At 52.7% G+C, this 17412-nt stretch overlaps 1 protein-coding gene across 2 annotated transcripts in view; it reads right to left on the bottom strand.

The window, feature by feature from the left end:
- The window catches only part of VWA5B1 (von Willebrand factor A domain containing 5B1), a 43626-nt gene extending 28884 nt beyond the window's left edge, over positions 1 to 14742 (bottom strand). The window contains exons 1-7 of one of the 2 annotated variants that reach the window (XM_010345502.3): positions 14601 to 14742; positions 12123 to 12275; positions 10526 to 10796; positions 7701 to 7846; positions 6684 to 6815; positions 5903 to 6027; positions 1503 to 1679 (exon numbers count right to left, since the gene is read on the bottom strand). In XM_010345502.3, the coding sequence (XP_010343804.3) occupies positions 1503 to 1679; positions 5903 to 6027; positions 6684 to 6815; positions 7701 to 7846; positions 10526 to 10796; positions 12123 to 12275; positions 14601 to 14739 (1143 nt within the window). In that variant the 5' untranslated portion in view covers positions 14740 to 14742. Of the gene's footprint in view, positions 1 to 1502; positions 1680 to 5902; positions 6028 to 6683; positions 6816 to 7700; positions 7847 to 10525; positions 10797 to 10962; positions 10964 to 12122; positions 12276 to 14600 lie in introns of those variants that run through there. The other variant, XM_039474158.2, reaches the window with a different exon arrangement.
- Between the last annotated feature and the right edge of the window lie 2670 nt (positions 14743 to 17412).

Here is a 17412-nt window from a genome sequence, read left to right as displayed (position 1 = left end):
CAAATGGACTAAATGCTCCCTAAGCCATGTTTTAGGTTTATGCTTCCGTGATGCTCTAGGGTAACTGAGACATCTTATGAACTGACGTAGCAGTGGAATGGGATACAGATGGCCACAGAGGCCTGGAGTGGGTTTCAGCACTCCAGCACCGAGGACAGCTTCTCATTCCAATGTTTGCCTTTGATGGTGGGCAGGCTGGGGAAGGAGGTGCAATCAGCCCTGTCCCCCTGTGTCATGAGGCCTCAAACAGGAACTTGGGTCCCGTGTATGACTTCTCTGTCATATTTCAGGACAATTGTAGCAAGCCTGCAGAGATAGCTGGCCTCCCAGATCTCACCCAACCCTCCTCTCCTTGCTGAGCTTGTTGCCCTAGAAACAACAGCTTGGTCTGGGAAAGACGAAATTTCAGGTGACGACAGAGCCCCACTCTGTTCTTGTCCCTCCTTCCCTGTTTTCCTGAACTCAGTTATCCTTCACTTGGGTCAGTAAAGAGATAGAAGCCTTTTTATGCATAAATACAGAGCTAGTCCCCATGGAAAGAGAGAGGTGAGAGGATAGATGACCCGTGTCCTAAATGAGTTCCTAGCTCCAGGGAGAGAGACATCTGCCCAAGCAAAAATACAAGGGAGTGTTGGATAATGCCACGATCGAGATGAATAATCTCCTGCGGGTGGAGTGGGAGGCAGGTGAAAGTCGTCTGGACTGTGGGGGTTATGGTTCTATCACTGTTTCTTCCACACTCCTGAGGAGCTCTCCATAGCAGGGAGACCAAGCTCCCACGCATTCTGATTGGCTCGCAGGCCTGTGCTCCTCACTTGACTGTCAGCTCCTTGAGGACAGACATTGTTTACATTCTCCTGTTTTTCCACATGGCACCTATTAGACATTTTAAAAACAGAGAAACCAATCTTTTCTACTGAATTCTACACATTCCTTGATGGCAGGGACCACGTCCACTGAAGCTCTGATGTCAGGTGGTGGGAACGGTCAGGTAGACATGGGTTTAGTCTCAGACTACACTGGCTATGTAACCTTGAGCAGGTGACTGAAACTCTCAAGATCAGTTTTCCTAATTGGAAAATGGTAAAATAGGATCCAACTCACAGGATTGTCATCTGGGTTAGATACCAAGCTGTGCATTAAGTGGCTAGTACCGTATCCAACACACAGCACACCCTCAGCAAATGTTACTTCCCTTCCTCTCTTCTTTGTACCCTGCTCCACTCAGTACCTACTGGAGTGTTTTAGCTAAAGTTTGTGGAGTGCAAAGGACAGCTATGGATGACTTCATCCCTTATAAATGGATGCCGGCCCTGCCTCTGCTCACACCGCTTTATGTTTTTTTGGGGAAGCAAATGGAGTTTGGGTGTCTCTGTTTAAACTGATTTTTAAAAGTTCCTTCTTGGAACAGACAGTGCTGAGGAAGCTGGACTAGGGGCGCACAGCTGGTTTCCCTGGCCCTGGAGCCCTGGGTCCTGGGGAGGGGCCCTCTCAGCAGGTACCTTGACGCGGTGCACACTGATCCCGCTCATGCTGCTGCTCCTGTCAATGAGGAAGATGAACTCCCCGTGGGCCTTTCTCAGGCTCGGCTGGGCTGACTGGAGGTCGGGGCAGAAGTTGAGCATGATGACGGAGTGATGGGGAATGTCTTTGTGGAGGCGTTTTCGAATGATTTCTGTCTGGAGGAGAAAGGAACACTCTGCTTGGGCAATCAGGGGGCCAAGAGGTGCTCCTGGGGACTCACGCTGGTCCCCGTCACTCACCATGCATCCACTTCCGGCTCAGGGTCCGCACAGAAGACTTCCGGGCTGACTGTGCTCAGCTCCTCTGTTTGCTAAACCTTCACAGGTTACAACAGCAAGCGTGGACTTTGCAGGCAGAAAGACCTGGGTTTGAATCCCAGCTCTGTCACCATCCAACTGTGTGATATGGGGGTGAGTCCCTCCTCTGGGTCTATTTACCCAGTTGCAAAGTGAGGCAAATAATGTCCACTTCTCAGGGTGGTTGTGAGGATGAACCGAGTCAGTACAGACCTGGGAAGCCCCTTGGTTGAATAATGGTCTCCCGTGTTTCCACTTGGCTGTGATCTGGGTTTCCCTGATTTACCGATTCTCTCCCATTGTTAAATTCCTACTCACTCTTCAAATTCTGCCTGTTTGGAAAGCCTTCCCCAATTTCCAGGCGGACTTCATTACTTAGTTTCCTCATCCATGAAATGAGGACAAGAAGACACACCTCACTGAGTTGCTGCATGGGTTCAGGGCACTTGTGAAGCTGGCTGCCCGGCAGAGAGCACTTGTCTCTTAAACAGCAGCCATCATTGTCACTGTCACTGCTCTACCGGTCCTGGAGACCCAAGCACTTCCCATACTGAATACGGTGTTTGCTCTGATCTCTGCCTCCTGCCAAATGGTTTGCTATTATACTTGAAGGCAGGTCATCCCTTAGCCTCTTTTACATCTCTGGAATTTAACGGAGAGCCTGGTCCAGAGATGGATAATCAATTAATTAATTAAATAATTATTTTAGAGACGGAGTCTCATTCTGCCGCCCAGGCTGGAGTGCTGTGGTGTGATCTCGGCTCACTGCAACCTCCACCTCCTGGGTTCTAGCATTCCTCCTGCCTCAGCCTCCTGAGTAGCTGGGACTACAGGTGCACCCCGCCATGCCTGGCTAACATTTCGTATTTTAGTAGAGATGGGGTTTCACCGTGTTGCCCCGGTCTTGAACTCCTGAGCTCAGGCAATCCACCCGCCTCAGCCTCCCAAAGTGCTAGGATTACAGGCATGAGCCACCTGGCCTGGCCTGGCCGCTTATCTTTTCATATGGCCTCCTAGCTGGCCCTGAGGCCAGGGCCTCCTCCCCCTCCACTCCAAAAAGAGTTTCATTTCCTTGGTTCTCACGCTGCTCTCACTCTCCACTCCGACTTTCTCTCTGTCCTCGTATCTGGCTGTCTCTGCGTATACGTGTCTCTGTGTCCATTTCTCAGTTTCTGTCTATTTGGGTTCCTTCCCCAACTCAATAGACAACATCACCACCCACCCGGTTGTTCAAACCAAACGCCTAACAGTTGTCCTCGGCTCCCCTCTTCTCCTCACTCCACACATGCCATCCTGCAGCAAAGCGTTGCCAGTCCCGCTGCTAAGACGCAGCCCGAACCCGTCCGCGTCTCTCTATCTCCACTGCTACCGCCCAAGTGCAGGAGAGGACCGTCTCTCTCTGGACCTTTGCAATAGTCTCTTCCTGCTCTTTGTCTCACTTTTCTCTCCCTGGGGTCCATTCTGCAGAGCGACTGTTCTTGTCATTCTCTTGCTCAGGCAGTGCCCTCCCTGAACACTCTGAACCGTGGTTTAGGAAGAGCTCCCCGTGGCCTGACCCCTGCCTACCTGGCCACCTCCTCTCTGCCGACTCTGCTCCCTACATTTCAGCTGCACTGGCCATCTTCCTGTTTTCCAAACAGGTCACCATTGGTCTGCTTCCTGCTTTTCCCCCCTTGCGCCCTCTCCACCCATTCCTCCCACGGTGGGCTCTTTGCCATCAGCCAGGTCCTATCCTCAGACAGGCTTTTGCTGACGCCCAGCACCTACCACTCGTGATCACACCATCCCCCTCCAAACAGACCCGGCTCATTGATTTGCTTTTTTCCCTCTGTCTTTCCATCCCTTAGCCTCTTTTACATCTGCGGAATTTAACACAGGGCCTGGTCCAGAGATGGATCAGTAAAGATGACAGGAAGGGCAGCACGTTGGTGGTTTTTAAAAATTCATTCATTAATTAATTATTTTAGAGACGGAGTCTTGCACTGCTGCCCAGGTTGGAGTTGAGCGGTGTGATCTTGGCTCAATGCAACCCCCGCCTTCTGGATTCTAGCAGTTCTCCTGAATATGAGCTCCGTGAAGATAAAGACTGTGTCATTCTCAGCGTTGTCCCCGAAGATTTATTTGTTGAATGAATAAGTGAGAGAATGAATCTGCATGGGCCTTTCTGTCTGCCACTGATCTGCGTGTACATCATTTTTTTTTTTTTTTCAGTCTCTGTTTCTCTTGACATCTCTGCCTCTTGGGCGTGGTGTGTCTTTCTGTGTGATTTGCCCTCTCCTTGCTAAGCCAGGGTTTCTGACAGCTAGTCCCACCCACACTTCCTGATTGATGTTCACCTGTGGATATCCCCAATCAACTCTCATCCCTGCCAAGGGATCTCTCTCTCTCTCTCTCTCTCTCCCACTTGAAGCCCCTCCTCCAGAGGCCACAGCCCAGCCTGGCTCTTTCAGTAATAGAGCCCAAGGCAGCAGCAGCCTCATCTGCCAGTGAGAGAAACTGCCTCCAGAAACCTTATCTACCTCTCAGAGGGACGGGGTGGGTGCCCTGGCTCAGGATTCTCTAATGTCTTCTCAAGCTGCCATTATCCAATTACAATAAACTCCTCACTTCTTAGCAGCTGTGGGTTGATAGCTGTCATCCTCGGAGTTTGTGAAAATACAGGCTATTTGCATAACCAACCCAAGGTGGCAAATGAAAAATCATTTGCTTCAACAGTCCCTAAGCTAATTGATTTAATGCTTTGCAGTGAGGGCAGCCAGCCCCAGGCCTGGGAGGCCCACGGGGTGGCAGTTCTGACCTCGATGGGACCTCTGGCATTGCCGTCCCCTACTCTGAGAACCTGCCTCCAGCTTCTTCTCCCACCTGACTCATCCGGCTGAGGGGCACCTCTGGGAGAGCAGCGGCTTCCAGTAGGGTCTCTGTCCACTTCCCCACCTTGCCACTGCCCTGTGCCAGCTAGGCAAGCAGAGCATGGCTGGTGGTGTGAAACCCAGCTCAACTGCCCCCGCAGAATCCAGTCTCATCCCTTAGCCTCCTGGTCACCAGTTCTAACTTCTGAGGTAAGCGCCTTTCCCTTTCTCCAGCTCACTGGTGATCTTTGGGTGCTAGATCTCAGTTTTCTGATCTACAAATGGGGCTAATGCAGAGAGGTGAGCCATCTTTCTGAAACCTCTCATGGTAGTCAGGACCCAGCTCAGTGTGTCTCCCGCAGAGCACTGGCTGTGACCTGTGGCTGGTGCTCAGCCTCCAATGTTCCCTTTCCCATCCCCGCCCCCTGGCCAGGCCTCCTTGTCCTATAGCTTCATGGGGTGGGGGACGGCAGAAGGAAAGGATCTTTCTCAGGCTTTCCTGGCTCTGTCTTTGTCCTTTATGTAATAGGGAGGAAGAGCAAGAAGCTACTCAGCTGGTAGGAAAGGGAGGCCCGGAAGGTAAGGAGCTGAAGGGTCCTGGATGCCCCTGGAAGTGCAGAGGCCCAGAGGAGGCCAAGGCCATTTCTGCTACCATATGTGAACTTGCTTGGCTTAGGCACCTGTGAGGTCCTGGGGAAAGTGACCTGCAAGAGGCGGGAACAGAGCCAGGATGACGGGGCATCTGAAAGTGCCCTGCAGTGCCCCAGGCTCCATGGAAGGAAATACTTTTTTTTTTTTTTTTTTTTTGAGACAGAGTCTTTCTCTGTCACTCAGGCTAGAGTGCAGTGGCATGATCTCAGCTCACCAGAACCTCTGCCTCCAAGGTTCAAGCGATTCTCCTGCCTCAGCCTCCTGAGTAGCTGGGATTACAGGTGCATGCCACCACCCCCAGCTAATTTTTGTATTTTTAGTAGAGATAGGGTCTCACCATGTTGGCCAGGCTGGTCTTGAACTCCTGACCTCGTGATCTGCCGCCTCGGCCTCCCAAAGTGCTGGGATTACAGGCATGAGCCACCGTGTCTGGCCAGGAAATGCTTCTTGCCTGGTGTCTGCCTCCAGCTTTCTGGGTGACCTCAAGCAGGTCACCTCCCCACCTCACTAGTTCAGTGGAGACCAGGCCTCAGCGCCACCCCGGCTCTGCCACCATCTGCTCCCCACCACAGTTGCCCTCACCTTCCGCTCTGCACTGCTGTCCTTCTTCATCCCTTTAATGAAATCTGTTCTTCCCTTCAAGTGCTGGTCAAATTCTGCCAGCGTCATGTCCCCTTTCTCTATCAGGACATGGGGCATGTGGGGCTCTGCAGAGATGAGATTGACTCTTAGCACTTAGCGAGGTATCATAGGAGAGGGATGCCAGGGGCTTCGGTTTAGGTGCAAGATTCTCACAGGGGTGGGATTCCCAGTTGGAAGCGGGTGGAAACCCTGGCTGCCTGAAGCAGTGTAGGGCTTGGGAAGACGCCTTAGCTGGGAGGCAGGGGAGCCTAGTGGCCATGGGCGACCCACTGCCCCTCTCTGGGCCTCAGTGAAGCCATCTGTGAAATGGTAGTGAGATGGGGTAAAACGACTCTCTAATGTGCTTAGGTCCTGACATTCTATGAATTCTTGAACAGACAAGAATTTCTCCTTGAGGGTACAGAATTTCCAGGGTCTCACTGAGCTTCGGGTTTCAAAGATCCTCTGCTCAGCTGGGCTGGGGGTGAAGTGCCCTGATGGGGGGATGAGACCCTGGGCCTCTGGAGCTTGAATCAGGGCAGGAGACTTTCGATTCTGCCAGTTAGAGCCAACTTTCTTGGGAGGCACATAGTGGGTCTCCTCTCCTTGGCCACACCCACCCCTGACCCTCTCCCTGGCTAGCTAGCTGCTGGGCAGGGGGCCACGTGTTCTGTCCCCACAGGATCAGCGCCTCTTCCTCCCTCCCACAGGCAGCCCAGGGGCCCATTGCAGGGCACCGTACCGCTTGGGTGGATGAGGATCTCCACAGGACGGTCGAAGGTGTGCTTGTTGGCCAAGGTGATGATGATGCTCTTGGCAGAGCGGGCAGCTGGGGCGGCGTCTGCACGAATCTCATGTGTGGGACTCTCCACCCCTGAGTGGCATAAAAAGGCAAGGGGGATATAGGCTCACGAGGTCAGGAGAGACAGGAGTTGGCTGGAGCACACCAAGACCCAGGCCAGAGAAGAGTGACATGCCAGCCCCATTAGGGGTTCTTGACCTGCAGTGTGAACATGGCCAGGCTGCCTCAATTTCCCCACCTGTAAAATGCAGGCTTAGATTGTGTCTGATGGCTCTTCCTGCTCTGTACTCAGGGTGTAGTGGGGGTCCTTATAGGGCACGCACAGCCCCCAGGATGCTGCCAAGCAGATGGTGCCCAGCGCTCTGTTGGAGGGCGTTGTTTTGATGGGTGCTCCGTAAATGCACCTCGCACTGGAATGTAGCGTTGCTCTAAGAACGCACGCACTGACAAGAAAGTACATCCTGGTGTCCTTTGAAAGCTCTGAGTGGTTGGGGAAGAACCTCAGAGCAATAGTTCTCAACCTACTCACACATTAGAACTTCCTGGGGAGCTTTTACATGTTTCCATGCCCGGAACACACTCCAGAATCTCTGGGGGTGGGATCTGGGCTGCAGGATGTCTCTGGGTGCTTCTGACATGCAGGCAAGGTGAGAACCCGGAAGCAGCTTTACAGCTGTGGCCATTAGGAGAGAACCAAGGGCCACCATTCCCCGTGGACATTTTTCCCAAGGAAGCCATTGGGGTGGAAGTCAGTGGCCTTGAAATCCATCCCGGGAAGGGACTCATCTTTGGGCTGCTTGCTGGGGCCATGGGAAATCAGGGTCCACAGGCTCTGTGTGCTTCAGCTGGTCTGCCGTCTGGACCAGTCGGCTTCCCTGCCCATTCCCGTCCCATCCCTGGCAGCTTTTGACTTTTGGCCTGCAGCCCTCCCACCCCGTCTGGACAGCTCCCTCTCACCTGCAAGCAGACATGGCCCGCGGATCTCCAGCTGGAAGCTGAACTCATACTCCATGGGGTTGGACACATCGGTGTTTAGGAGAGTCGCCAGGCACAACTTACTCCAGGAGCCTGGGGCCCAGGCGCCGAAGCAGTGCCTGTCTTTGCTAGAAAAGGGCGGGGAGAAGGAAAGGAGGCCAGGCGGGTGGAGACAGGGGCCCAGCACGAGAAAACAAGGAGAGGACAATGAGTCCCAGGCAGCCCAGCCCACCAAGGCCCCAGCCTGCACTCTCCCACTTAGCCTGACCCCAGGGAGAGCCTGGATTCTGACGTAAAGCACAGCCACCTCCAAGGAGCACCCTCGCTGGGCCAAGCGCTGGGCACGGAGCTCCTGAGGGGTAGCTCACATCATTCTCACCGCAGCTCTGGAAGGAAGGTGTCAGGGTTTCCACTTTCCATGTGGGGAAACTGAAGCTCAGTGAGGCGAGATGACTGGCCTGAGTTCCCACAATGAAGACTTGGCGGAGTCCCGGCCCAAACCTCCTACCCTAGGTCTGTCCGGCTCCGTGATGAAACGGTTTGTACTGCGTCACCCCGCATCTGGAATCTCTGCTCTGTCTCTGTGCGCTGCAAACCCTTGCAATTCATGTCTCCCCTAAGCATTTGTTTTCCCATCCTTTAAATGGGGACAATAGTTTGCAGTTGCTTTGAGGACTCCAGGAGCAACTGCTTAGCCGAGTGACAGTCACCTGCTGAATGCTCACATTTCGGGGCCCTCTTTCTTTGTGATCTCCACCCCATCCCATTCTGCTCTGTACCCCTCCCCTCTACAGGCACACCCCCTCAGGTCTTTAATCTATGTCCTTCCGTATGCACACATCCTTGTAAAATCCACGGCAGCATTTGGCGGTGACTGTGCTTTAAGCTGACAAGATTGCCTTATATTATGAATCTCATTCCAGCTCTTACTTTTTTTGGCACAATCTTACGTTTTAAAACTCTGCCCAGGTGGTTGCAAACCCAAGTCCTCACTGCTAACTTGATGTCACCTGGGGACCTCCATTACCTTCTATTTGTTGTTCCCAGCTCCGCCTCCCTGGATCCACAAATAATGCCACCATGAATATCACTATCCATGTTCCTGTGAGACTATGAATATCCCTATCCATGTTCCCTTTGGACTTGTGAAATAATTTCTCCATGATCCCTGGGTGAAAGGACATGCCAAGGATCGCTAGAGTGCTTTCCAGGGTGGCTGTCCCGTTCCTACTTCTATTAGCAGTGAACGAGTATCATCCTCTCTCCTCTCCAACACTTGGTATCACCTGTGTTTTGAATTTTGTCTGTGTCACTCTATCTGAGCTCCTTCAAGGTTCACAGGGGTTTGATGCAGGATTTCCCCAAGAATGTCACTCCTAACTCTTAATTCCTGCCTGCTGGAACGGGCAGGAGGAAGCGTAGTGGCACCAGGACTTCCTGAGCCTCTTGTCTTCTGATCCACTTAGGTCCTGAATGTACTGGCTAGGCCTTGCCTCTCAAATGCACAAGGTGCATCCTCATTGGCAACACTTACAAAGACACCACGCAGGCCGGAGCTCTTTGGTCTGAGACTGGCTTATGCCACCAGCTTCTCTGTTGTGCCAAGTGCCATCCTCCAAGGCCCTGCATGATCCCACTCCTCACTACCCGTCTGACCTCTCTCCTTTCCTCTTTCATTCTGCTATAGCCACACTAGCCTTTCTGCTGCTGCCTTGATACATGGCTCCCGCTGCTGCCCCAGGGCCTTTGCACTTGTGACTCTTCCTGAGCAAAATACTCCCTCTCGAATATGTCCATGGCTTGCCCTCTTTATTCAGGTCAGGCTACAAATTCTTGTTCATTGGAGCTAAAATAGCATTTGTCCACTCCGTCCCCTTCCGTCCCCTATAGCACTTACTTTTATAGCAAATGATCTCAGCCGTAAGTGCCTTAGACTGTGACCCACCTCCTTTTCCCTCCTATACCACCAGGGAAGAACAGAGAAACTGTCCAGGTACTGGGCTAGTCATGTTCCCCTCCTCCTCCTGCTGAAAACCCTGTTAATGGCTCCTTGCTGCTTTTGGGAGAAACCCAGTCTTAGCAAGAGCCGAAGGGCATCCGATGCCTCTGCAGTCTCACTGTGTGCCACCTGTGCCTCTGTTCCTCTCTGGATCCCTGTTCTTGCTACCCTAGGGCCTTTGTCCCTGCTGCTGCCACCCACAGGAACACTCCTCTCTGTGCCTACGTCCTCCTCGTCATTCAGTTCCCAGCTGAAACATCACTCTTTGGAGAAGCCTGGTCTGGTCCCTGAGCCCCCAGGTTGAATCCCTGTTTTATACTCTTAGCTCAATGAACTTCTCTTCCTTGTACTTTTCAGTCAATTATGCGTTCTGTACATAAACAATTAGTCACGCAATTAGATGTGTTATTCATTGGATAATGATCTTCCCCCAAGTTCCAAAATGTCAGGAAACATGTTGACTTTTTTTCCTTCTCTATCCCTAACAACGAGCCCAGTGTCTAGCACATCGTAGGTGCTCAGAAAGTACCACTTGAGTAAGTTATGAAATTTGGACCGCTTGTAAATGCTGATTCCAAGCTGTGCATGTCATCACTTCTGGCCAGTACCATTACAGAGGCATTTCAAGGATACTTTTAAGTGCTCTAAAAGTGAGCAGGGAGAAGCAAATGGCTGAGAGGGTAGCACTGTACAGCAGAACCTCCCCATCTCCTCCCTGTCTCCCCCACCCCGCCCCCTGCTGATGTCACCTGACACACTCTCTGCTGCCCATCTGGGACTCTGATGGGTCTGGGCAGGGCTTCCTTACCCCTGTGCCTGTTGCTCGGTGGTGCCAGTGCTCTTGGTGCAGAACTGGGGCACAGTGGGGGCACAGACAGCAGGCAGAAGGACCCTCACAGCCCCGCTGGGCAGCGTCGGGAGCTCCGAGGAGGTGCTGATGAAGATGACGACGTTCTCCATGGGGGCAATGGTCCCCAGGTTGACCACAAACAGGATCCGCTCCAAATCCTCATCCAAGGTCACTTTTCCCGGTGTGCAGGAATGAGGGGCGATGGAAACCCTCTCTTGCAGAATGTTCCCTAGGTGCCAGGCTGGCGTCAGGGGCTGTACATATATCATCTCTGATCCCCTCTAAGATTGCTGTTGTGGTAAGTGTGAGTGGCCCCATTTTGCTGATGGGAAAACCAAGGCTCAGCTTGAGGGTGTGACTTGTGAATGAGTAACTCGTTGAACCAGGATCTGAACCCTGTGTGTCTGACTCTAGGCCTGTGAACTTTCCACTCTATCTTGCTGGGAGTGGAAAACTTGGACTCACAAAACCCCAACAGTTTCCAACCTACATACTTTACTTCCCACCCCAAGAACCAAATCGAAGCATCTCCCACCTCGGGGATTCATACTTTTGCTCGTAGTCTTTCCTTTCATCCGAAACACCCGTTCCTTCATCCGTACTTAGCCCGTCGGCCCACCCATCCAAGCCCTCCATGAACACCTCCCTGGTCCCTGATCTGGGCTGGCCTTTTCCTCTGACGTCATTACAGCCTCTCTGGACACAGCCACTTTTCACCTCCTGCTCCTGTCATGGTTACTCTTAGACAGATCCTAACTAGTCTTTCAGAGAGCAGTAAATCATCACAACTCAAGGGTAACTTTGCACCTTACACACGGTGAGTGCTCATTAAACATTTTAATAACCAGGCGAACGAACTTTACCTCGATCGCAGGTCCAATAGTAAGAATCTCTTACATCATATGACAGCTGGTCTGTGTTCTAGCCCTGGTTCTGCCACTAATGCTGTGTGACCTGCTGTCTAAAAGGCACTAACAGCTGCCTTCTACTGGCCTTGAGCCAGTGGCTCTCACGCTCTGAGCCTCAGTTTCCTCAATAGCAGGCCTTGGTAGCCATGCTTTGAGTATTTACTGCGATGTGAGTAAATACTCTGCATGCATTGTCCCGATTCAGCATCGGGTGAAGACCGTTATTCATTCCACTCTACAGAGGAGGTTTATTTTTTCTCTAAGCTTACACCATTTGTGAACAACAGGAAAGGGAGTCAAATCCTGATGTGACTCACCCCACAGCCTCTGAGCGTAAAAGACATTAGTTTGTTCTCTAGAGAGATCTTCAAAATCTTTTTGTTGCCTCCCTTCCGTTGATCCTCACACTTTTGAGGTGACAACAGGAAGTCAATTACCTCTGTCTTAACGGACAGTGAAGCTGAGATTCAGAGAAGTTAATTATTGGCCCAGGGTGGCACAGGACTTCACCTGCGATTCCTGACTAGGTCAGTGCTCTTTCTCCCTCCTATGCCCTCGCTGTCCCTGCAGTCTGCCTGAGGCTCCAGCCCCAGCAGCCTCTGGCTGGCCAAACCCGGGTCCCGCTGCAGCCCTTCTGGCTTCCTTACCTGTGACTGTTGGGGATCGAACATGGGAGGCATCGAAGTGGCTGCTCTCCAGCTTGGCTTTGTCCTTGATCTGTACCGTCACAATGCGGTCTGCAATGACTGCCTCAAAGCCAATCACCGTGGTGCCCTCATCCAGGGGGTACACGAAGAGGCCTGTCAGAGCAGAGCCCAGCATCGCGGGGTGCCCTAGGCCCACCCTGTACACCCCTTGTCTGGAAGGAACCTGAACCCTTGGCCAGCCTGATAGGTGGTGCCCTCTGCCACTTAGCAGATGCTAGGAGGCCTGGGCAGAGAGCCGGGCTGGGACCTCCCAGCTCCGAGACCACGTGGGTAAGCATGGCGGCAGGACCAGCTCTTACTTTGCAGGTGTGTGAGCCTGATGTGGTCAGAACTTCTGATTTTCCAAGAAAGTGAAAGCATGGGTTTTTATGGAACTTGTGTGGGCCTCATAAAGCCCATCTGTGTGGTCAGTTTGGTCCATGGGCCACAGTTTGCCAGCCGTGGCATGGAATGTGGGGCTTTGCAGGAAGACTACGGTTCTAATCCAGGACCCGTCATGTTTTCTAGCCAGGTGACCTTGGATAAGACACCTAACTTCTCTGGGCCTCCTAGCACAATCTGTAAGATGGGGATAACGAAGCCCACTCACAGGGTCACTGCGACAATTGAATAAATAGGCATCATTTATTAAGCCCATGTGCCACACTTTTTTTTTTTTTTTTTTTTTTTTTTGAGGCAGAGTCTTACTCTGTCGCCCAGGCTGGAGTGCAGTGGTGCAGTCTTGGCTCATTGCAACCTCTGCTGCCCGGCTGTAAGCAATTCAGCCTCCTGAGTATTACAGGCGCCTGCCACCGTGCCCAGCTAATTTTTCTATTGTTAGTAGAGATGAGGTTTTACCATCTTGGCCAGGCAGGTCTTGAACTGCTGACCTCATGATCCACCCACCTCGGCTTCCCAAAGTGCTGGGATTACAGGCGTGAGCCACTGTGCCCGGCTGTGCCACACGTTTTTATATCTTAGTGCTTCTCAAACTTTAGAAGCTCACGAATGACCAGGGGGTTTTTGTTAAAATGTAGGAATCCTGCAGTTCTAAGCAGCTTCTGAGTAATGCTGGCGACTGGAATCGCGTGTAATGTACAGTATCAAGGTTCCATTTTATCTACCCTCTTAACAACAGAACAGCACAATGCTGGGTCCGGAGTGAGCCCCCACAAACCCTGACCTCCACTTCCTCTGGGCCTCAGTTTCCTCATCTGTAAAATGGGGGACTTGTTCCTTCTACATGTGAAAAGCCAAAAGGCTGTTCGAAGTCATTTGGTTATTTAGCCTCCTGAGTCTGCAGGTGGATCTATTTTAAGTCACCCTCTCTAGGTTTCCTTGGACACAGGAACAAGGCCACCTACCCTGCCCAGGAGATTTCTAAGGGGAAGAAATTTTCCCTGCAGCTCCCTTTGGCTAGTGTTGGTCCCCAGGGCAGCCCCGCAGGTGTTTCAGAACCTCAGGTTGGTGACCACAGACATAAAGTCTGGTGGTTAGGAGGCCCCATCACTGTGGATGAGAAGGGAATCCTGGCCAGTGCCCGCCTAGTGAGCTTTCCCACAACCCCCCTCCTGAAGTGGAAGGAGTTTAATTTACACATGACTCTGACAGGCCAGTGTGCTTCCACACCTGGACCATGGTGCGTATTCGTAGATGGTTTCTGAGTCCACAACATTCTGCCTTCTGTATTACCTCATCTGCTACGCCACCGCCTGGGGCATCTGGACAGCAGAAAGGAGCGTCCTGATTTTGAGGGGGTGGCAGCCTCCCCAGGTTCATAGGAGCAAGAGCCATGGCTAGGAGTGGGGGCTCCTGGCTTCGACTGAGTCTTGATGCCTCTCCTCTCGTGAGGCTTTCTGGAGAAAGCATGGGACTGAGCAGTGGACAGTGTGCCTTGGGATTGTAAAAGTATGGGACAGTCTGGCACCGTGGCTCATGCCCGTAATCCCAGCACTTCGGGAGGCCGAGGTGGGTGAGTTGCTTGAGCTCATGAATTCAAGACCAGACTGGGTGACATGGCAAAATCCCATCATGCAAAAATTAGTTGGGTGTGGTGGTACATGCCTGTAGTCCCAGAAACTTGGGAGGCTGAGGTGGAAAGATCTCTTGGGCCCAGGAGGTGGAGGCTGCAGTGAGCCGAGATCATATCACTGTGTTCAAGCCTGGGCAACAGAGTGAGATCCTGTCTCAGAGAAAAAAAAAAGTGTAGGGAGAGTTGGCTGGGGCTGAACCCAAACCGCCTCAGCTCAAATCCGGACCCTCCTTGCTATCAGCGTTGAGGCCTGCAGAGCAGAAATGATCTTCCTATTTTACAGATGAGGAAACAGACTCGGAGGGGTGGCATGACTTGCCCAAGGTCAGTCAGCAAGTAAATGTCAAGACAAGGGTTCAGTGTGGAGGAGGGGGTGGCCCTGGGGAGGCCTCAGCAGGTGTCCTTACCCTGGAAGGGCTGGGCTTCCAGGTTGCCATAGGTGAGGGAGGCAGTTAGGCCCAGGGCGTAACCACTGACGCAGGAGGTGACATCAGACGCCGTGAGGGGCAGGGCTGCCCCCGTGATCCAATTCAGCAAGCCGGGCATCCCGCTGGCTACTCTGCCTTCAGAACCTGTGAGACACAGGAAGGGCAGGAGGTGGGGAGAGGCTCCCCAAGATCCCCACAACCTAGTTTTCCCATTTCAGACACCCCCAAGCAGTCTTGGGGGTTCATTCTTTTCATTTTCCCCAGGAACCTCCCAGTCAGTGACTGCACGATAACTACCAGCCTTCCCCGAGAGGAGAAGTGGCCATTCTGTTTCTTTCCATTTCACAAGTAGAGAAACTGAGGCCTGGAAGCACGTGACCTGCTGAGATTCACTCAAAGGGTTGGAGCACAGTCAGGGCTAGAGTCCAGGGAGCCTCACGTTCAGCCTGGAATTCTCCCCAACAGACCACGTGGGAAGTGGGGTTGAGGGGCCCAGGCTCTGACCCGATCCTTCGTGAGTCCAGTCATCCCTGAGCTTCGGATGTTGCCTCTGCAGAATGAGGGCATTGGAATAGCTCACCACATCCCACCTTCTCGGACTGTGCTGAGCCTGCACACTACAGTGAACACCTGGCAGGTGAGGGCCCCTCTCAACGGACACCAAAGTAAGGGAGCACCTTCTTCCAGGTGTACAGGCCGAAACCTGGGAGTCATTCCTGCACCTCCTTCTCACCATCCCCACAACCAATCCATTGCCAAGACCCGTGCTTCGTCTCTGGAAAAGCCCTTGTATCCATCCGTGTCTTCCCTTTGTGACCACCAGCACCCTGTGCCAGGCCACCGTCACCTCCGCCTGGGCTGCAGCTCCTCCTCTGCCTCTTGAATCCATTTCCACCCACTGGACACACCAAGTGGACAGGTCTCTGCTACCCTCGCCATTCTGGGCTCCCCACCAGTGGGTTCCCTTGCTCCCTGGACAGAGAGCTAAAGCTTAAGGTGGCCTGGAGCCCTGTGGGGTCGGGCTTCTGCTGGCCTCCCCAGCCCAGCATCACCACAGTCCCCAACACACCTTGTGGGTCTCAGCAGTTTCACTCCACACACGAGTCCTGCTCCTTCCATCCCCATGCTTGCTACTCCTCCTGGAAGGCCCACCCATGCCCATTTTTACACTAGTAACCCTCTACTCATCCTTCAGGGTCAACTCAGGTCCCCTCCACAGGGAGTCCAGACCAGTGTGCTCAGCATCCGCCGTCATCCCTGCACAGAGCCGCGTTTCTCTCCCCAAGAGTATTGCTATCCGTTTGCTGTGCTGCGTTCTGTTTCTGAGTGATGTCTGTTACTCTCTGCTTCCCGTTACAGTGTAGGCACTACCTAGGTTGGCACGGCCCAGATGGACTCGGGCTTTGGCCTCACAACCCCCTTTGTGCTGATGGCATGAATGAGAGAATGTGTGGCTTTCAGCTTTGCAGCATGAAGGCCTCCGTGGCACTTCTCAGGACCATGTCTCAATGATCTCGGGCCTCCTGAGACCCCCTGCCCAAGTAATCACATGCCTTGGAGAAGTGGGGTGGGGATGGGAAGCAAAGTCAAATGAAGGGTGTGGCATGGAAGTGTAAGGTCACATTCCCTCTGGGTTTTCCTGCCTAGGGGTAGGTACCAGGCAAATCTCCCTTGGGCTGGTAGCCTGCTGCCCTTTATTTGCAAGGCTGTTCAATGAGTGCTGATTACTCTGCTCTTTCTCAAAGAAGGGACTGTTTCCCCCTGGGTCCTCTCCACATCCCCAGCTGAGATCCTCATGTGCGCCTCCCCACACCCCGGCACCCTGCCAGGCCAGCAGTGGCTTTTTAATTATGTTCTCCCTCTGGGCTCAGGCCCAGACAGCTCCGGGCTTATCTCCTGTCAGGCTACTGGCGGCAGCAGGCAGATAAAGAGCAGGGAGGGAGCTGCTGTCTCTGCGAGTGGCCTTCTCTCAGGAGATCTCTGGTGGCTGGAGCAAAGCCTGGCAACTTCGAGGGGGTGGGGGGGGGCAGGGGGCAAGGGTGAGGACAAGATGGCGGCCTTCATTTCCTGACAGAGCCACGTGTCCCCCTCTCCACCTTCCATCCGCTCCGTATCCTGGTTCGCTCCTGTCTAGAATGCTGACTGGGGAACGCAGCCTTAGGGAGCCAGCACCCAGACATGCAGCGAACCGGGAACTCAGCTCCAGGCCACCTTGGGGTGGATTTCTGCCACAGGCGTCTTATCCAACCCTGTCTACCCACACTGTCCCTGGCCCAGGGAGCAGGGCTTAGATCAGGGACATCTGAGAACAGACTGCGGCAGACTCCCTCAGCACTGACACTTTCGGAATGTCATGCAGCCATAAAAGAGAAAAAAACCATATCCTTTGCAGCAACATGGAGGCCATTAACCTAGGGGAATAATGCAGGAACAGAAAACCAAATATCACACGTTCTCACTCACAGGTGGGGGACCTTACCATTGTCTACTCATGGACATAAAGATGGCAATAAGAGACACTCAGGATTACTGGTGGGGGAGGGGAGGAGTGGGAAAGGGTTAAAAAACTAACTGTTGGGTACTGCACTAACCACTTGGGTGACAGGATCATTCATACCCCAACACTCACCATCATGCAGTATATTCATGTGACAAACCTGTTTATGTACCCCCTAAATCTAAAAGTTGAAATCATTTTTTAAAACCCAATATATATATATACATGCAAATAAAAAAACCAAAATCTATATTACAAAGAAAAAAAAAAAGAATGTTAGAACCTCTTGGAAAG

The sequence above is a fragment of the Saimiri boliviensis genome, chromosome 11, assembly GCF_048565385.1.
Source record: "Saimiri boliviensis isolate mSaiBol1 chromosome 11, mSaiBol1.pri, whole genome shotgun sequence".
Taxonomy (NCBI): domain Eukaryota; kingdom Metazoa; phylum Chordata; class Mammalia; order Primates; family Cebidae; genus Saimiri; species Saimiri boliviensis.
The sequence above is the reverse complement of the archived record's forward strand: the minus strand, read 5'-3'. Positions and strand labels throughout refer to the sequence as shown.